Genomic DNA, 15,953 nt, shown 5'->3' on the forward strand with positions numbered 1-15,953 from the left:
ATTTAGGACAGATGCAGATAGCAGCCAACTGTCTCTTATGTTGTACTGTTTTTAATACTTGTTCTTATACATGAGGGTTAGGTGCCATTGCTTCACTTTGACAGTATTGAACACTATCAGTATGGGATTGAACCAGCAACACTTCAACTTTGGTTCTGAGTTTTATCAATGTAGTCCGAGGTCATTAGGTGATACTTTGACTACATAGAATACACATTTATGTTGAATATGAACTCCATACTGCAGCCTTATATGTCTTCTTATCTGTGCTCTGAAGCAACATGCTTCTGCTTATTGAAGGAGCCAACCCAGTGATGAAAACCACTTCCTGGTGAGAGAGCTTGAAAAGAGAGACCAGTGGTTTCTGTGACACAAGTTGAACATTTGTCATCTGAAAACTCATCACTACATAAAGCCCCGGAGGCTATACCTTTACGTGAATCAGCCTGGGAGCCTTTTATGCAATGCTCCATCAGAAGGGCTGAACAAGTATGCACATGGAAGTAGAGGCAACATGAGGGGACGTGTTGTGAAGGGCTGAAAAAAAAAAAAAAAAAGAAGAAGAAGAAAGATTAACACACAGGAAGTAGGAAGTGTGATAGAGACAGGTTCTAGTAGTGTGACAGCCTGGAGAGGATCTGCGATATCTCTAGTGTGTGCATGCGATCGGTATGCGTGTGTGCGAGTGTGTATAAATGTGTGTGTGTGTGTGTGTGTGTGTGTGTACGCGTGAAATGAAACACTGACCTGTCCTATGAAGCAAGGACAATGTCTCTCAAACTACCTCGCAACTGGGACTTCAGCACCTTCAAGGCCGAGACAGCTAGGATAGGTAAGCCAGAGGATCTGCTGCACTCACTCTCAGCAGCAGGGATGTTGTGCTTTCACACTTCACATTTCTGCGTTACATTTTGGGTGTTTGGCTGATGCTGTCATCCAGAGGGCTTTGTGCAACAGTAGAATAAGTTTAAATTCCTAGATTGGCAACATTACAAGCAGAGGGAGTACAAGGATTAAAGCCACAGCACCCACACAGCAGATAATGACAGGGCAAAATTGCCTAAACTCATTTTTCATTTGTCATATTGAGTTTATCCTCCTTTTCAAGCTAATATTGATCTTTTGGATATGAATTCATGATGTGCCTGAATTTTAAGCACCATCACACTTGTGTAAGTTGCATGAAAATAGGATCTTTTAAAGAAAATACAACAGAAATTAATCATTTTGTGAAAATACAACTGGGTTTTGTGCTCATATTGGTGGTTTCTCGCTGTGCGGTGATCATCAACCAGAGCAGTTCAGCCACCGTTTTGTGTTTACCACCACATCACATCCGATATAGTGAATCTTTTCTATTTAAAACCTAAAGTTAAAACATTAAAGTGTTTTGCTCTTTATTTCTCAAGTCACTCAAAAGTGGGTGGGATATGAAGTTGACTGTGTGTGTGTGTGTGTGTGCACGCGCATGTATGTGTGTGTGCATGCACAACTAGATATGTGCAATCATGTCTATTTCAGAGTACAGTGGTTTAGTTAATAGCGTGCTCACCTGTGTTTGCACAGGGTGGAATCAGTGCAGCAACATGCTGTCTCCTCACAGCCATTGCAACATTGTGATAAATGAGGGTTGTACACGAGCAGCGACTGGATATGTTCAGCACTAGTAGACTCCTGCTATTATTTATGACACGTATCATTTTACACTCATACTCCTCATTTTAGCAATCAGTGTGTGTTTGCTCAGCATTGTGTCAGGAAGCAGCTGCCTACAGTGCATTCACACCATGTGCTCCATGCCTATTGCATACCTATGCCTATTGAATTACTCTTCTTAGTTTCAGTATGAATGCTTCTCTTCCTGAAAGCTAGTGTTTCTCTTATGATTCTGCAGCAGAATAAGCAGAATACTGTCCTTCAGAGACATGTTTTGTGCACCAAGGCAATTTTCTACCCTGGAACTGGTGTGACGCAGGCTTTTAACAGGAAACTGATGAAATGCCACAGATGTGGTACAGCTCTGAATGTGTAATGTGTGTGTGTGTGTGTGTGTGTGTGTGTGTGTGAGACTTGCAGACAGCATGAACCTCTCTAGTGACTATGATTACTTTTTCCATTTATAGATGCCATGGCTCCATGGTGACATTTGCATTATGCCCAGTGTCAATCCTTTCTGCATAAACTTGAAATATAGTACACATTTTCCCACAGACCTGAGTCAAATAGTGTTTGCACTATTGTGCACTACTGTGCTGGCTTTTAAAACAGTTCAAGTAGCAGATGGGTGGGGTTTGCCACACGGGACAATACAGGTTCAAGTCAGAAGTTAGACAGTCATAGACAAGTCAATGTGACAGTGTGGAAGTCAATTTAATATGCTTTTCTTTTAATGACAACATACCCGATTCATTCATCTGCTTCTCCATGCAGGTTAAAACTAATTTAATATAACTTTCTAATATTATTTCATCCAGGATTGGATTATTACGCATTATTACAGTATATAGAAACAAAACCCAAAACAGGTTGTTGTGATACGAGACCAATTTATTGTCCATAATCATAAGATACATTTATTTTATTTTATTTGCTCTTTCCTTAACTAAGTAATCCCTTTGAATTTAAAAGTATCACACTATATAGACTAATGGTTTTCAATCATGATTGAAAAGACCGATTTAGATAATAGTGATGTAATTGAACATGTTCATCAAACATATATCCAAATACATATATATAAATTAATAAGGCAGCCCTCTACATCACAGTGAACAATGCCCCCATACATTCGGTGCAAAACTCTGAATGTCAATCTCTCCTTACTGATGCGACATTGTCCAACTTGACGTAAAAGTGTTGCACTTGACGTAAATTCCATTTGGTGGTGGATGTAGAAAGTGTGTTTGAGCTGCTGTGGAGACTCTGAGGCCAGTTTAAAGCTCTGTGTTGGTCTGGCGTGGGTGTGGTGTCACATCCACCTCTGTGTGTGGCCTGCGGTTCCTCAAGAGCACTTTAACTTTCCACTAATCAGGGGAGGGCGACTCTATTAAAATTAGACCAAAGAGCCTTTCGAACTTCTAGGTGGAGACCTTCAAAGTGTCGCCGGCCCTCCGGCGATGATGTGGCAGCTTCCTGTTTACGCAGCGTGGGCCCTTCTTCTTCTCTTCTCCCCTCTCATCTTGCCTAACAGGCCACGGTGAATTTAAGAACAACTGAGCGAGTGCGCTCAATCGCAATCCCACCATCTCTCCAGGCCCACCGCCGTGCGTGTCGCCCCGACCGTCTGCGTCTGTCTCCCCCGTCTCTGGGCCACGTACACCTCTGGCTCTGCTCTTTCATCACTCCATTAAACCATCCCCCATCCTCTCTCTCCCAGTCACAGAATTAACCAGTTGAAATCCAAAGTGTTTACACATTATCAATGGATGATGATATTCTCCAGAAATCTCATAGGAGAATGAAACAGTCATTTTTGTACCAGTGTTCAGTTCAAGTTAAGACTACGCTGCACTTCATCACAGTGACCTTTTCCCACTTAGTAACGTTACAGCTTATTGTTTAATGGGCAGTCTATTTGTAGGTCACTATGTTTGTCTGGAACAATCATAGCTGTAATCTTAGAGCATGCACCTTCTACAGGAAGCAGGTCAGGTCAGACAGGGGCTAGCAGTTTCCTTTTAGGGCCACTGCAGAGCACATAATCACTCTGAAACTGCATCTGCGGGAACAATAACACACTGCAGGCCTCAGCCTTGAGCGACTGATGCATATTCATATCAACAAAAAGAGGAAGTTGAGCAGTGCTGATGTTTTGGTAATGTTCAGGTCAGTCCATGGCATAGCACTCTGCTAATGTGACCCCACTAACACTTACCCACCTGCTGTGTTTGGCAGCGCGGTCCAAGAGTGTGATGCCCGGCGAGGGAAGCCCAGGCTCGGCCGCGCCGGGCTCCCCCAGGTCCATGGAGAGGCCGCTGAAGGCCGGCTGGCTGAAGAAGCAGCAGAGGTCCATCGTCAAGAACTGGCAGCAGCGCTACTTCGTCCTGAGAGGAAGCACTCTGACCTACCACAAAGACGACAAGGAGAGCACCGTGCAGGTGGGCACAGGGAATCTGGTTTAGTTCAGTTTAGACATTATGATTATGATTATGATTATGATTATTGTGTTAAAACCTGGATGCAATTCTTTGGCATTTATTGGCATGACATATTGCCAGAGCAATTCACACATAACAATCATGCATCTCAAAATTAACAGACTACTCCGACTTTTTGGAAGTTTAGTCCATTGGTCACCTTCATCAATATCTGATGAGAGGACTGGCACCAAAATCATCTCTGTGTCTCTTATGGATTGCACGTTCCAGTGCGCATGCTAACGCTTTAGCATACAGTATGTAATCGTAGGCAATTAGCATTATACAAAGTATGAAGAAAAACCTTTTACTAATCCAAAATTGTTGTTGGTTTTGTTATATAGGCAAAACAAAATCTCAGTCTTCATCATTAGTGAAGTCCATTATGCATCACACACTTTCTGCACTGTAAACCATTGCTGTAAACATTTCCAGGAACATTTCACACCCATCATGCCTGGACACCAAATCACATGAGATTAGTGGAATGTGGAGGATTGACAATTGACTTGATTGACTACTGGCTGCATACCTAACTGGTTTTAGGACAACTAGGCTAACCTAGCATGAAGCAGCCAGGAAGAATACAGAAGCCCCAAACCTCTTTCAACTTTCACTTGGCTAGTTGAAAGATAAACTATATAATCCTTTAAATTTTACAATAGCCCATATTCATTAGCAAAACTATTTGCAGACACCGAAGTTGCCTTGCCTTTGGCCTTGAGTCTATGCAACACTTCTTTATTTTTAGTTTAATTTTTAGTTAATTCTAAGAAAAAGGTGTAGATGTCATGCATTTATAATGTGTAGCGTACTTGATATTCCACGTTAGAACAAAACCGGCCAGGCCTAGGGCACTTTAAATATGCCAGTCATGAATAAGCCCAGCTATTGGCTGCAGGATTAATTGAGTGTGATAGGGCCTCTTCATCAGTATTTGCAGTCAGCTTGGTGATGGTAATGGGAAGCGTTTTGTCCTGTTTCTGCTCACTTCTCCTCTTTTGCTTATCCATTCTCCTCCTTTCCTCTCCTCATTTCCTCCAATTTACTTCCTGGTTGGAAACGAGTGGCAGTGAGGGAAGAAAGGAAAGGAGCAGTATAGGGAAGAGTTTACACCCAGTGTCTTGCTCAGGGACACTTAAGCAGGGCGGGCGCCGACGGACACTGGGGCTCCAGCCTGGTTCCTCTGGTTTAAGGACGGCCTCTTAACCACTGGGCCACCCTGGTGCCACCAAATTATCAAGATTGACACAAAAGTCCAAGAGTCATTTCCACTGTCTTTCTTGGTCTTAAAACAGACAGAGGAGTGGGAGTAGAAGGGGAGAAAGGGGAAGTGAAAACACATGCTGTTTGATAAACGGTGCTCGAAGAACAGGAATAGAGGCGCTACCCTAAATGGATAGAAGGTCAATATAGTGACAAAGAGGCATATTGCGCAACCTTTTCCAGTCAGCTGTATGGCTGATAAAGACCCTTATGATGCAAAATGTCAAATTTCTAATGTCACAATAAAAGAACCATTTGAGTGTGCCTATTCATTCCTATGAAAATACATGTTGTTGCCATTACTGCACTGAGAGGGCATTGGCTGTATGGATCTCCTCATATTTTAATTCCCTGCCAAGGCCTAGATAAAGCCAAACTGAAGGCTAAAACCCATAGACATAAAGGGAAAAGGCTAAATCTGTGTCTTGGACCAGTGGTTCCATGAAAACTTTGAGATGGTTCCCTGGGGTCCTCAGGAAATTTATGTGCAAGAATTCTGATAGTAAGTTAACTCCACTGTTATCTCCCTAAAGCCTAAAGGAGATATGTAGCTCTCTAATAAATCTTATCTAGTAACAAAATCTTCATCATAATAACAGAATATCCTCAAATGGCAGTCCATGACAGAATGTATATCTTTGTGAGGGTCCATGACATGAAAAAGTTTGGGGACCCATGTTTCGGACAGTGGTTCTATGTGTCTTCTTGTGATGCGAAGTAAAATGTCAGTGTGTGTGTGTGTGTGTGTGTGTGTGTGTCTTTCTCTCTGCAGGGAGTCATCCAGCTGAGGTTCAGTAAAGTTAATGAGGTCCCTCTGAACTCAGATGACCCTGGGAAGTACCTCTTTGAGGTCATACCACGTAAGCACAGAGGCCGCACTGTATTTTGAAGGACACTGAATTTAGGCTTTGAAGAAAAAGTTATCCCAATGCTTTATAGGACAGTTTGGTCTGTATTAGTGATCATTCAGTACTGCCTGCAATCACAAGAAACAAAAAAGAAGTTGTGGTTTCCTGATTTCTGGTTTTAGGACACTGTCCATGTGCAAACATACTGATTGTGCTGTCCTTGGCTTTAAAAATAACTTCTATGTAAATTCTTAAAATAAGTGGTATTCCTCTTTACATGTCTTTCTCTTTATGCCAAATTTTCTCTCTGCCTCCGTTTTGTCCTTCATGTCATCTCTTTGTCTTTTTCATTCTTCTTCACATGTTTACGTGCCTCGCAGAAAAACAGATCCTCTAACAGATAATCTGCACCAGTGTTTTTTAACTATGGCTCTGGACACAAAATGGCCGTCTGTGTGACAAGAATGCTTATCTGCATCAAGATTCTCACTTGGCTCCCACATGGATAGCAACCACAATCTTCTCTAAGTTTCCACTAAATGTTGTTTTTGTTTCACCAGCACTAATCCAAGAATACATATCTGTTTTAAAGTGACCCAGGTTGAAAAAGTTATGACTCCCAGCTCTATGCCTATGTGACTGTGTGTTATTAGTCCTCTGGGCTGATCCACTCTGTGTTGTGTGTTTTGCAGGTACTACTGGAGACAGAGAGCGCTGTCCCTATGTGTTCATGGCAAACTCCCAGAGTGACATGGAGGAGTGGGTCCGCGCTCTGCGCAGGGTCATCGGCGTTCCTACTAGTGGAGGTTCGGTATTATCTGAAACTGTAATGGAAACTGAAACTAGGCATGACACAGCAACTATTTGACTGGGCTTATTTAAATGATTCATGTCATTGAACATCCAAAGTTTGGGTTTATTCACATACTATATGTTCTTGGCTTGTAGATGGGAAATATACTTTTTAGAGCTTTCTTTTTTTTTAATGTAAACACACCTTTTACAGCCACAGAAAAAGTGTATCAAAATATATCTGTATCTCATGTTTAGTTACATACTTGCAGTGTTTATATAAAAGCTCAGACAATAATGTTCAGTGAAAAAACATAATAACCTCATTCCAACAAATCACTATGCAAACAAAGCCAGTCAGTGTTTCAAGAGTGGGCATCATAATACAATTACTTAATGGATCTTGTAAAAAAACAACACAGAAAATGGTGTTGATTTGATTATGTGGACATCATTAGCCCCAGATGTGAGCTTTTGCCCCTCTGCCTCTCTGCAGTGTTTGGAAAGGGCCTCATAGAGACAGTAACATACGAGCAGCGCTTCGGGCCGCACATGGTGCCAATCCTGGTGCAGAAGTGCGCCGAGTACATCAGAGAACATGGTCTGAATGAGGAGGGCATCTTCCGCCTCCCGGGCCAGGACAACACAGTCAAGCAGTTCAGAGACGCCTTTGATGCAGGAGAGAGGCCGTCCTTCCCAAGGTAATACAGTCAAGCTATGGTGGCCAATGTACAGACTAGAGTTACTTTTACAACTTGTAGTAATAGTAGTAGTAGTAGTTGTAGCAGTAATAGTGATTTTAGTAATAGTAGTAGTAATAGTAGAGTTCAGAGGATTTTCCAATTCAAAGATATCAGTATCAGCCGCCTTCAAAAGCCCATATCATATAATACAGATGTGGGTGTAATCCTTTCATAGTCGGAGCATATGAACTGCTATACCACACTAATAGTTTTAGAATGGTGGACATCTGCACTCAAAGAGCTCCATTCTGAAAGAAGATATCCACTATTTGAAAAGATAATTACTGGCATGCAAGTAAAACTCAGGATTGGATATTTTTTAAGTTGGCAGCCATCTCAACCTCTTTGCTTGCACACAGTGTAAATATTTTAAAGGATACAATTGTCTGTGTTTTTTTATATTGAAAAATGTACATGAGATATAATTTCCACTAGGTAACATTTTTCTTTTCAAATGTACTATGTAGCATTTTTTTTATTCCAGCAGTTCAAACACACCAGAAATACTCGATCAAGTCAAGTCAAATATAAAATCTTTTTTTTTTTTTTACAAAAAAAGATCATCATGGAGCAGTAGAGTCACAAATCTCACACACTGTTGAAAACTATCCTTGATTTCAAATCTTCTTTTAACCTGGTCTGCCAGTATAAGAGCCTGACCCAAGTGGGTCACTGCTATGCAGTAAGAAAAGCGATCTAACCTCAATCAACCGACAATGTAGGTTTCTCTGTGTGCAAGGAAAGATGAAGAGAGAGATGAAGAGAGGATGATAGCGCAGAGGCTGATAGACTTCTCTGCTATGAGCTGAAGGCAACACCACATCCTGTTCTGGCAGGCACGGGAGGAGGCCCGCATTACTCAACATCACAATACATTCTTCTGACAGAGCACTGTTGATGAAAAAACATCCATTACACCTAAAATGTTTGCAAGCTAATGTGACCAGAGTTGTGAGAAAAAAAGAGCACTGACTATTAGGATTCAAACCGAGATATTAGAATGTAAAAAGACCATGTTTACTCTACATCTAACCAACAAAATACCTTGTGCTCAGGTTAACCAGAGCAAACAGTGCAAAACAGTTCTTGGCAGGGTGGAAAAGACAACATGTAGATCATGAGACACTAAAACTATTGAACTGTTGAAACCCAGCATGATAACAAAAATAAAACTTATGATAATAATAAACAGCAGCATATTCATGAATATTTATATAGAATCCGATCAAAATGTCGCATTAGAATCATTTCAGGCCAAGGGCTTCCACAGACTAATATAGTACTGATTAATTATATAATAAATATGTAATCAGGCAAATTGCATCACATCTATGTTGAGACTACTTTTCAGGTTGGACTGACATCTGCTGGTCAAAAGCATGCTATTACAATTGCAATCTGCTATTGGCTGATCCTGGTTACCTGTGATGTAGGTTACCTATTTTGTCATGGTTCGTCACGGATCAGCCAGTAGCAACCAAGATCCACCAATAGCCGATTTAATTTAAAAAAAATTTTAACCAGTAAATGTTCTGTGTTTTCTGTTTTCCCTTTAAGGGTTTAAGGGTTTAAGGGTTTAAGGGAGTGATTAATGGTTGTTTTCTGTGTCGTTGTCTGCAGTGACACAGATGTCCACACGGTGGCTTCACTGCTCAAGCTGTACCTGAGGGAGCTGCCTCAGCCAGTGGTGCCCTGGACTCAGTACCAAGACTTCCTGGACTGCACCTACCTGCTGGACCCCAACAGCACATCAGTATGGTTACACACTTACTATAATTAGGGGCCTGCCAGCTCTGCTGCCGTTTAAAACTTTAAAAAAAAAATCATATAAAATCAACAACTGTCATTTTCTGAGGTCCCAAATAAGACAAAACTTTCATACACTGGTACCTATAATTAATTATGAAGTCCACCACTGTTATTAAAAACTGTAAAACTAATTAAGTCTAACTAGTCCCACATACTTTGCACAAATTACATGAAAATCACTACAGAGCATCCTTAAACATGCACAAATGAAATTATTGTGGGTTTTTTAATTTGATCAAAATTTGAGCCCACAGCTCAACATACAACTACATACACTAATGTGTATGTAGGAGTATTCCCTTGATTTTATGTGTCCTTTGATCTCTTGCACCTCTGTCTTCTCAGGGTCGAGATAAGTTGGAGAAACAAATCTCTCTTCTTCCCAGAGTCAACTACAACCTTCTCAGTTATATCTGCCGGTGAGTACTGCACCCAAAGCACAGGGCAAAAAACATTAAAGCAGTTGTTCAACTGGCCTTCTATCCGACCAAGTGGATAATTACATTCACCTGGCATCCCAGGTCTAAATCAGTCCCTATTAGACGGCTACAATGAAAACCAGAAGTCCCGAGTTGGGAACCACTGCATTAAAGGGACACAAAAAAGCTATTTCATTATGTATCTTATTTCACACATATCACAAAACGATACACTGTTGCACAATATCATTTGATTTCAGAGAGTGCAGAGTATAAGGAGTTTGAATTTCTCTGAAAATCGATCTAGGTGAATTAACTGAAACAAAGTTAAGGACAGAGAAGAGTTCATGTGTACCATGGCAAGTGGCCTAATGTAAAAAAAAAAAAAAAAACTGTTTCTGATGAGTCACCAGGTCCAAGGCATACTGTACTGTATGGGTTGACCATGCTAATCACATACTTTTTGTTTTGCAGGTTCTTGTTTGAGGTGCAGCTGAACTCCAAGGTGAATAAGATGAGTGTGGAGAACTTGGCTACAGTGATGGGGATCAACCTGCTCAAGCCTCAGATTGAAGACCCCATCACTGTGATGAAGGGTGAGAACACTTCGCCCATGTTGTACCGTGACCCAACAAGAGCAGAGTGCTGTGCAAAGCTGCAGTTCTTTGAAGGCTGGCAGATGTGTTGTTGAAAAGATAAATGAGTGATTGTGTTGTATCATGACCTTGTGATTATAAGGCTGCATCTGACATTTAGTCCATTTAGTTCGAGTTATATATACAATCTTGTTTTCCTATATGGAGTATGAAAACTTTAACAATCTGTTAATTACCTGGAATCCAAATGGTGAGTGACTGCTGAGTAAATACAACAAATGTTCTAACATTGAGGTCATTATGTGCATTTTTAACATGTGACAATACCTCCCTTCTCCTCGTGTTTAGACACTATATTAAGTACAATGAAACAGCCTTTTAGAAAGGTACTACACTACTACTAATACTACATAGGTTACAATGTGCTGAACAGGACAAAATCACATTGAAAAGAGCAAAGACAAACAACTGTGAAACCAGCACTGATCCTGCTCAGTGGAATTTTTAAAAGACAGTGAATGTGCAACACAAGTGATTTGCTTAAGGACCTGAAAACAAGACACTTGGTGTGTTAACATTTTTTTGTCTGTTTTCCTATGCAGCGACTCCCCAGATCCAGAAGCTGATGACGGTGATGATCAGACAGCATGAGGCTCTGTTTCCTCCCTCTAAAGACGTGCTTCCCTCCCCTCCCGCAAAGAAGGCTGAAAGCAAGAAGAAGACAGCTCCTCGTAGCTTCGTAGGCTGGGAGTCTGCAGAGGTACGAGCATCTAACAGTTACATTCAGGCTGTGTCACACCAGGAAATGCTTTGAGCAACACGACAAGGCAACGAAATGGCTCATGGAAAATTAAGAGACACAGGGGAAAAATATCCAAAAGAAAATAATTCTTGTGGGTTGAGTCATCTTCTCAGGCAATATTGCCACATCACGTTGTCCAAAAGTTGTCCAGTGTATCACAGCTCCCAGAGCAAAACAGTTACATACTTCCATATAGTGTTTAGTGGGCTAAAATATTCATGAATAATGCAATTAAGAATATGGTGCATAAAAGGCAGATTTTTTTAGTGATAGAAGGCAGAGCTGCTCTGGAGGCAGATATAGTCTCATTGGTTGAGTTAAACTTCAGTGGGCGGAGCCAAAGAACCACAGGCAAGTAACATGACTGAAATCCAGTGAAAAAAGGCAAGAGGTGTCACGACCTGGCTCTGGAGCCATGACAAAAAGAGAGGGACGCAGGCTGAAAGCCAAATAATGAATAATTTATTTAGATAAAGTATATAATCCTAAACACAAACTAAACTAAGGAAACAATGAGGTGTGTTCGTCAGTAGAATCAGTGTGAGGGTGCGTGTATGCATGTGTGCAGGGTGTCGTGTGAAATATGAAAGGAGGAAGCTAATATTATGACGCCTAGCACTCTACCAACTGAAAAAATGCAATCCAGCCACAAAAGTTATCTAAATTTGCTAGTTAGCCTAGCTAACCTTCCAAGTTCAAACTAGCTAGCTAGTTAAGATAGTTAGCTAGCCTGCTGACCTTCCAAGATCATGAATGGCATTTTCATGAGTGAATGAAAAAAAGAAATCATTGCCATTTAGACTTTTTATTTATATTTTAACCAGAGTTTCCTTCTCTGCCAATGAGATTATTTCTGCCTCCAGAGCAGCTCTGCCTCCGAGAAATGTTTGTATAACTAAAACTACAATCTGTGCATTAAAGACTTCTATGTAACAAGCATATCTGTAATTTAATCTCCAACTATCTATTTGCCCCAGATGGGTGATAACTCTCTGTCTGAGTCTCCAGAGGAGGAGGACGACAATGACAGTCCAGGGCCAGACGGAGGAGACTGCAGCCCCCAAAACGTCCCAGAGCCCCTCTCACCTTCGTCAGACTCTTGGCTAGAAAGTCCCCGCAAACGCACCCAGACCCTGCCCAGCTTCAACTGCCCCCTCACTGGGATGGCAGCCAAGGCCGAGGCCGTGAACCGGTGGAGTCGCATCCAGGAGACCGTGGAGGAGAAGAGCGGGACGTTTTCGGAGGACATCTTTAAGATCCTGGACCTCCAGAGGTCCTCGCTGTTCGGCAGTGCTCAGACGACCAGCAAGGAGGGAGAGGATAGGTCCACGGCCCGAAGAGGCAGTGACACCACAGCTTCTTATGCTGATGGCTCCTCTAAACCCAGCAATGACTCCCAGCTGTCTCAGACATTGTCTGATCAACCGAGTGTAGTCCAGTCACTGTCCCTGACTGGATCAGGTCACCAGTCAAACAACAGGTCTGAAAAACAGGAAGACGGCCAGCAGCACTCACAACAGCTCATTGACAGGTGAGTTCAACTGTACTGTAATCGACAACATGCTAACTGCATTTTCCATTTTCCTTCATACAGGTAACATAAAGAGGATTGCTTTAAACACAGTGACTGACTTGCTACACACACTTTACATACAGTCCCTCACCTCCACTATTACATACAGGACACACTCTTTGATAAAAAGTGACTGAAGTGATACCTCCCCTTCCACAATGATTTGATAGCACAAAATTTAAAAAAAAAGTTATGGAGCTTTTTCACAGAGCAAGGTAACTTACATCCTTGGTTGACAAAGTGCTAACATTTTTACAGACTGGATAATTTTTATTTTTGAATGATGAACTCCATTTGAATGATGATTCGGTTGCATTTTAGGAACTCTTCTCATATCTGAACCCTCTGTGCTCTTGCAGTCTGCAGCAGAAGAACAAGGAGCTGAAGGCCACAGTGGCTGAGCTCCAGTCTGCTCTGGAGGCAGAGCGCCGCCAGGTGACCGCTCTGGGGATCTGCCTGAGGAATGCTGAGCGCAGCCGGGACGAGGCCCAGAGGCGCAACCAGGAGCTGCAAAGAGACATCGAGCAGTTCCTCACCAAAGAGCCACAAGCTCCCACCTAGAAGTAACTTTCAGACTCAACAGAATATGGATTTGTGACTCTGTTAGTCTTTAAAAGAGCTCATTTCACAGAGACTGGTTATGGAACATACTGTCATCCTCCAGTGGGGATATTTGTTCCCATGTGAGCTCAGATACTGGCTCTTAGAGAGAAGTTTTTGGCTCATTTGTCTGTGCCTATCAAGACAGTCAGTTGAGAGGCTATTGATCTAAATAGGCTTTCAATATTAGTATGCAATTCACATTAAAGACACAGGCACGCTTCTGGAGGGAGGAGGAGTGATGTTGCTGTATATGAATTGCCTTGATTTGGTGTAGTTGTAATATGGAGGAAAGGAGGTGCCACACTTGGAAATATTCAAATTACATGAAGATGAATTATTTACAAAATGGTATGGTCGTATTGGAACTTGAAAATGCAAGAAATTAATTTCCATGGGAATTCAAGGCTGGATGGAGACTCAGATTAGATCAAAGTCTCCTGGAGTGTTTGATCAGAGGTGGACTGAACTGAATTATGTTATTTGTTAATAATACAAGTATTATGTGTAATATATGGAGTAGAATGGTCTATATTGTTTCATGTTTAATTTTGGTGGTAAATTAATAAAACAACACAAATCTGAGTTTTAATTGATAGACCAAATATTATATTACACCATAATCCTATACCACAAATATACTGTATATGTACATCCAGTACAGATGAATGACATAAACATGAGTGCAACATTTCTGTATTGTGACTTTAGAACTTGCAATGAATAATCATAGGCTTTTAGATACAAATTAATTGCCTAAATATGAAACAACAGATTGTGATAATGAGAGAAAGGGAAAACAAGAGGGAAAAGATAGTGGCTTGAAACAAAGTGAACATTAGTGCTTGATGGTTGGATTGTTGGGATGTCTTCCAGGGTTAATCCAATATATTTCTTTGATTACATATTTATTGTAGAATTGATCAATATTACACTGGTTGTCTATTGAAGCCCTGAACCTGAACTAATTTAACATGTTATTATTATTAGGCTATTATTAATATTAATATTGTCCAGGTTTTCAATGGAGAGTTTTAGTTTCCCATGGTTGCCGTTTCAGAGGTTTTTCTATCCTGTCAAGAATAAAATTCTGGGGGAAACACAGAATACTTGTAATTCTTTTTTAATTTTTGGACATGAAAATGATCAAATTTAAAGATACTGATCGGAAGTTTAGTTTAGTTTAGTTTAGTTTAGTTCGACAATTGTAAAAGGAAAAAACAAATAAAAAAATAACATTGTCAAGGATTACACAATAAAGTCAAAGACTTTCCATTGTGGACCTGGTTGTAAAAGAAACATGGTGGGAGGGTGAATGGCAGCATACATTAACATTAATAAGACATATTAAAAGTAGAAATTAAAATGCAATTATTTTACATATATATGCTACAGAGGATTCAGTATAAAAGTTAACAACTAAAACCACAACAGTCAAGAAAGAGTACAGATTTCATGTAACAGTATTTCGTCAACCGAAACATCATATGAGTTACTCAGTGACGCTATCGAGCAGCCATTTCTAACCTGGACCCTGAAGACTTGCTGGCTTGAGGTCTGGTTAATAAGTAGATACGTTTGTTCCAGTCTTGATCCCCAAAAGAGCACTGACCTAAATTTGTTCTGAACCTTGGTAGACAAAGATTGGCTAAACTTGTTGTGGTCAAATGGCAGCGTGTCCCATTTACTCTAGGAAAACAGTTTGTAAGGTATTTGGTGACCTAGTTATTCATAATCATATGCACATTGCAGGGCCAAAGTTGGATTACTCTGCTTTCCACAGGCAGACAATTTAGTGTTCGGAAATGACATTTGCTAATACATTCTTGTGTGCTGAGACCCAACACCTGGAGCTTCTTCTTTAACAGCCCTTCATACCATGGAAAACTGGCGTAATCAGTGGCACTAAGCCAAACTGTTTGCTAGTAGTCTAAGGCAGTGCCTATCCAACAGACCAGACCTTCTAGCTAAAAACATTTTTCTAGCATTGACCTTCCCTAGAGCCTTCATGGCCATACTCTCCCCTCCAAGACTGTTATCTAATGTGTTTCTAGCTGCCATTGTTCTGCTGCCTAGTACCACCCTTACTGAGCCTCAGCTTTGAGTCAAACAGGATTGACTCTGTTTTGCCCAAATGCAGGGACAGCTTATTGCCGGAGAGCCATGTACTAATATTTAAGAGCTCTTCACCTACAATTCCTTGAATACTGCTCAGGTTCCTATGTGAAACCATCAGGGCTGAATCATCTGCATACAAAGATCACCCAGCAAAAATAGCAGAGGCCCTAAAACTTGGATTGAGAGCTTCAATCCAAAAATATTGGTCTCGGCCTGCAAAATCCCACAGTGATTGAACTCTTACGTCCTCA

General features: G+C 41.1%; 1 protein-coding gene across 1 annotated transcript; it reads left to right on the top strand.

Annotated features, from left to right (window-relative positions):
- The first annotated feature begins 419 nt into the window (after positions 1-419).
- On the top strand, positions 420-14,176 carry arhgap25 (Rho GTPase activating protein 25). The gene is made up of 11 exons (XM_071922215.2): positions 420-832; positions 3,895-4,097; positions 6,175-6,262; positions 6,943-7,056; positions 7,539-7,743; positions 9,406-9,538; positions 9,940-10,013; positions 10,488-10,609; positions 11,212-11,369; positions 12,389-12,942; positions 13,344-14,176. Exons 1-11 carry the CDS (start codon positions 769-771, stop codon positions 13,543-13,545), a joined length of 1,917 nt encoding a protein of 638 aa, XP_071778316.2. The 5' UTR covers positions 420-768; the 3' UTR covers positions 13,546-14,176.
- Positions 14,177-15,953: the final 1,777 nt, after the last annotated feature.

The sequence above is a fragment of the Centroberyx gerrardi genome, chromosome 8 (assembly GCF_048128805.1).
Source record: "Centroberyx gerrardi isolate f3 chromosome 8, fCenGer3.hap1.cur.20231027, whole genome shotgun sequence".
NCBI classification, from domain to species: Eukaryota; Metazoa; Chordata; class Actinopteri; order Beryciformes; family Berycidae; genus Centroberyx; species Centroberyx gerrardi.

Bases quoted from the DNA above. Each gene is read 5' to 3' on its own strand.
- arhgap25 (XM_071922215.2), top strand. From the start codon at position 769: ATGTCTCTCAAACTACCTCGCAACTGGGACTTCAGCACCTTCAAGGCC. The intron at 7,057-7,538 runs GTTCGGTATTAT...GCCTCTCTGCAG, and splicing joins CGGCGTTCCTACTAGTGGAG to TGTTTGGAAAGGGCCTCATA. The intron at 12,943-13,343 runs GTGAGTTCAACT...GTGCTCTTGCAG, and splicing joins TCACAACAGCTCATTGACAG to TCTGCAGCAGAAGAACAAGG.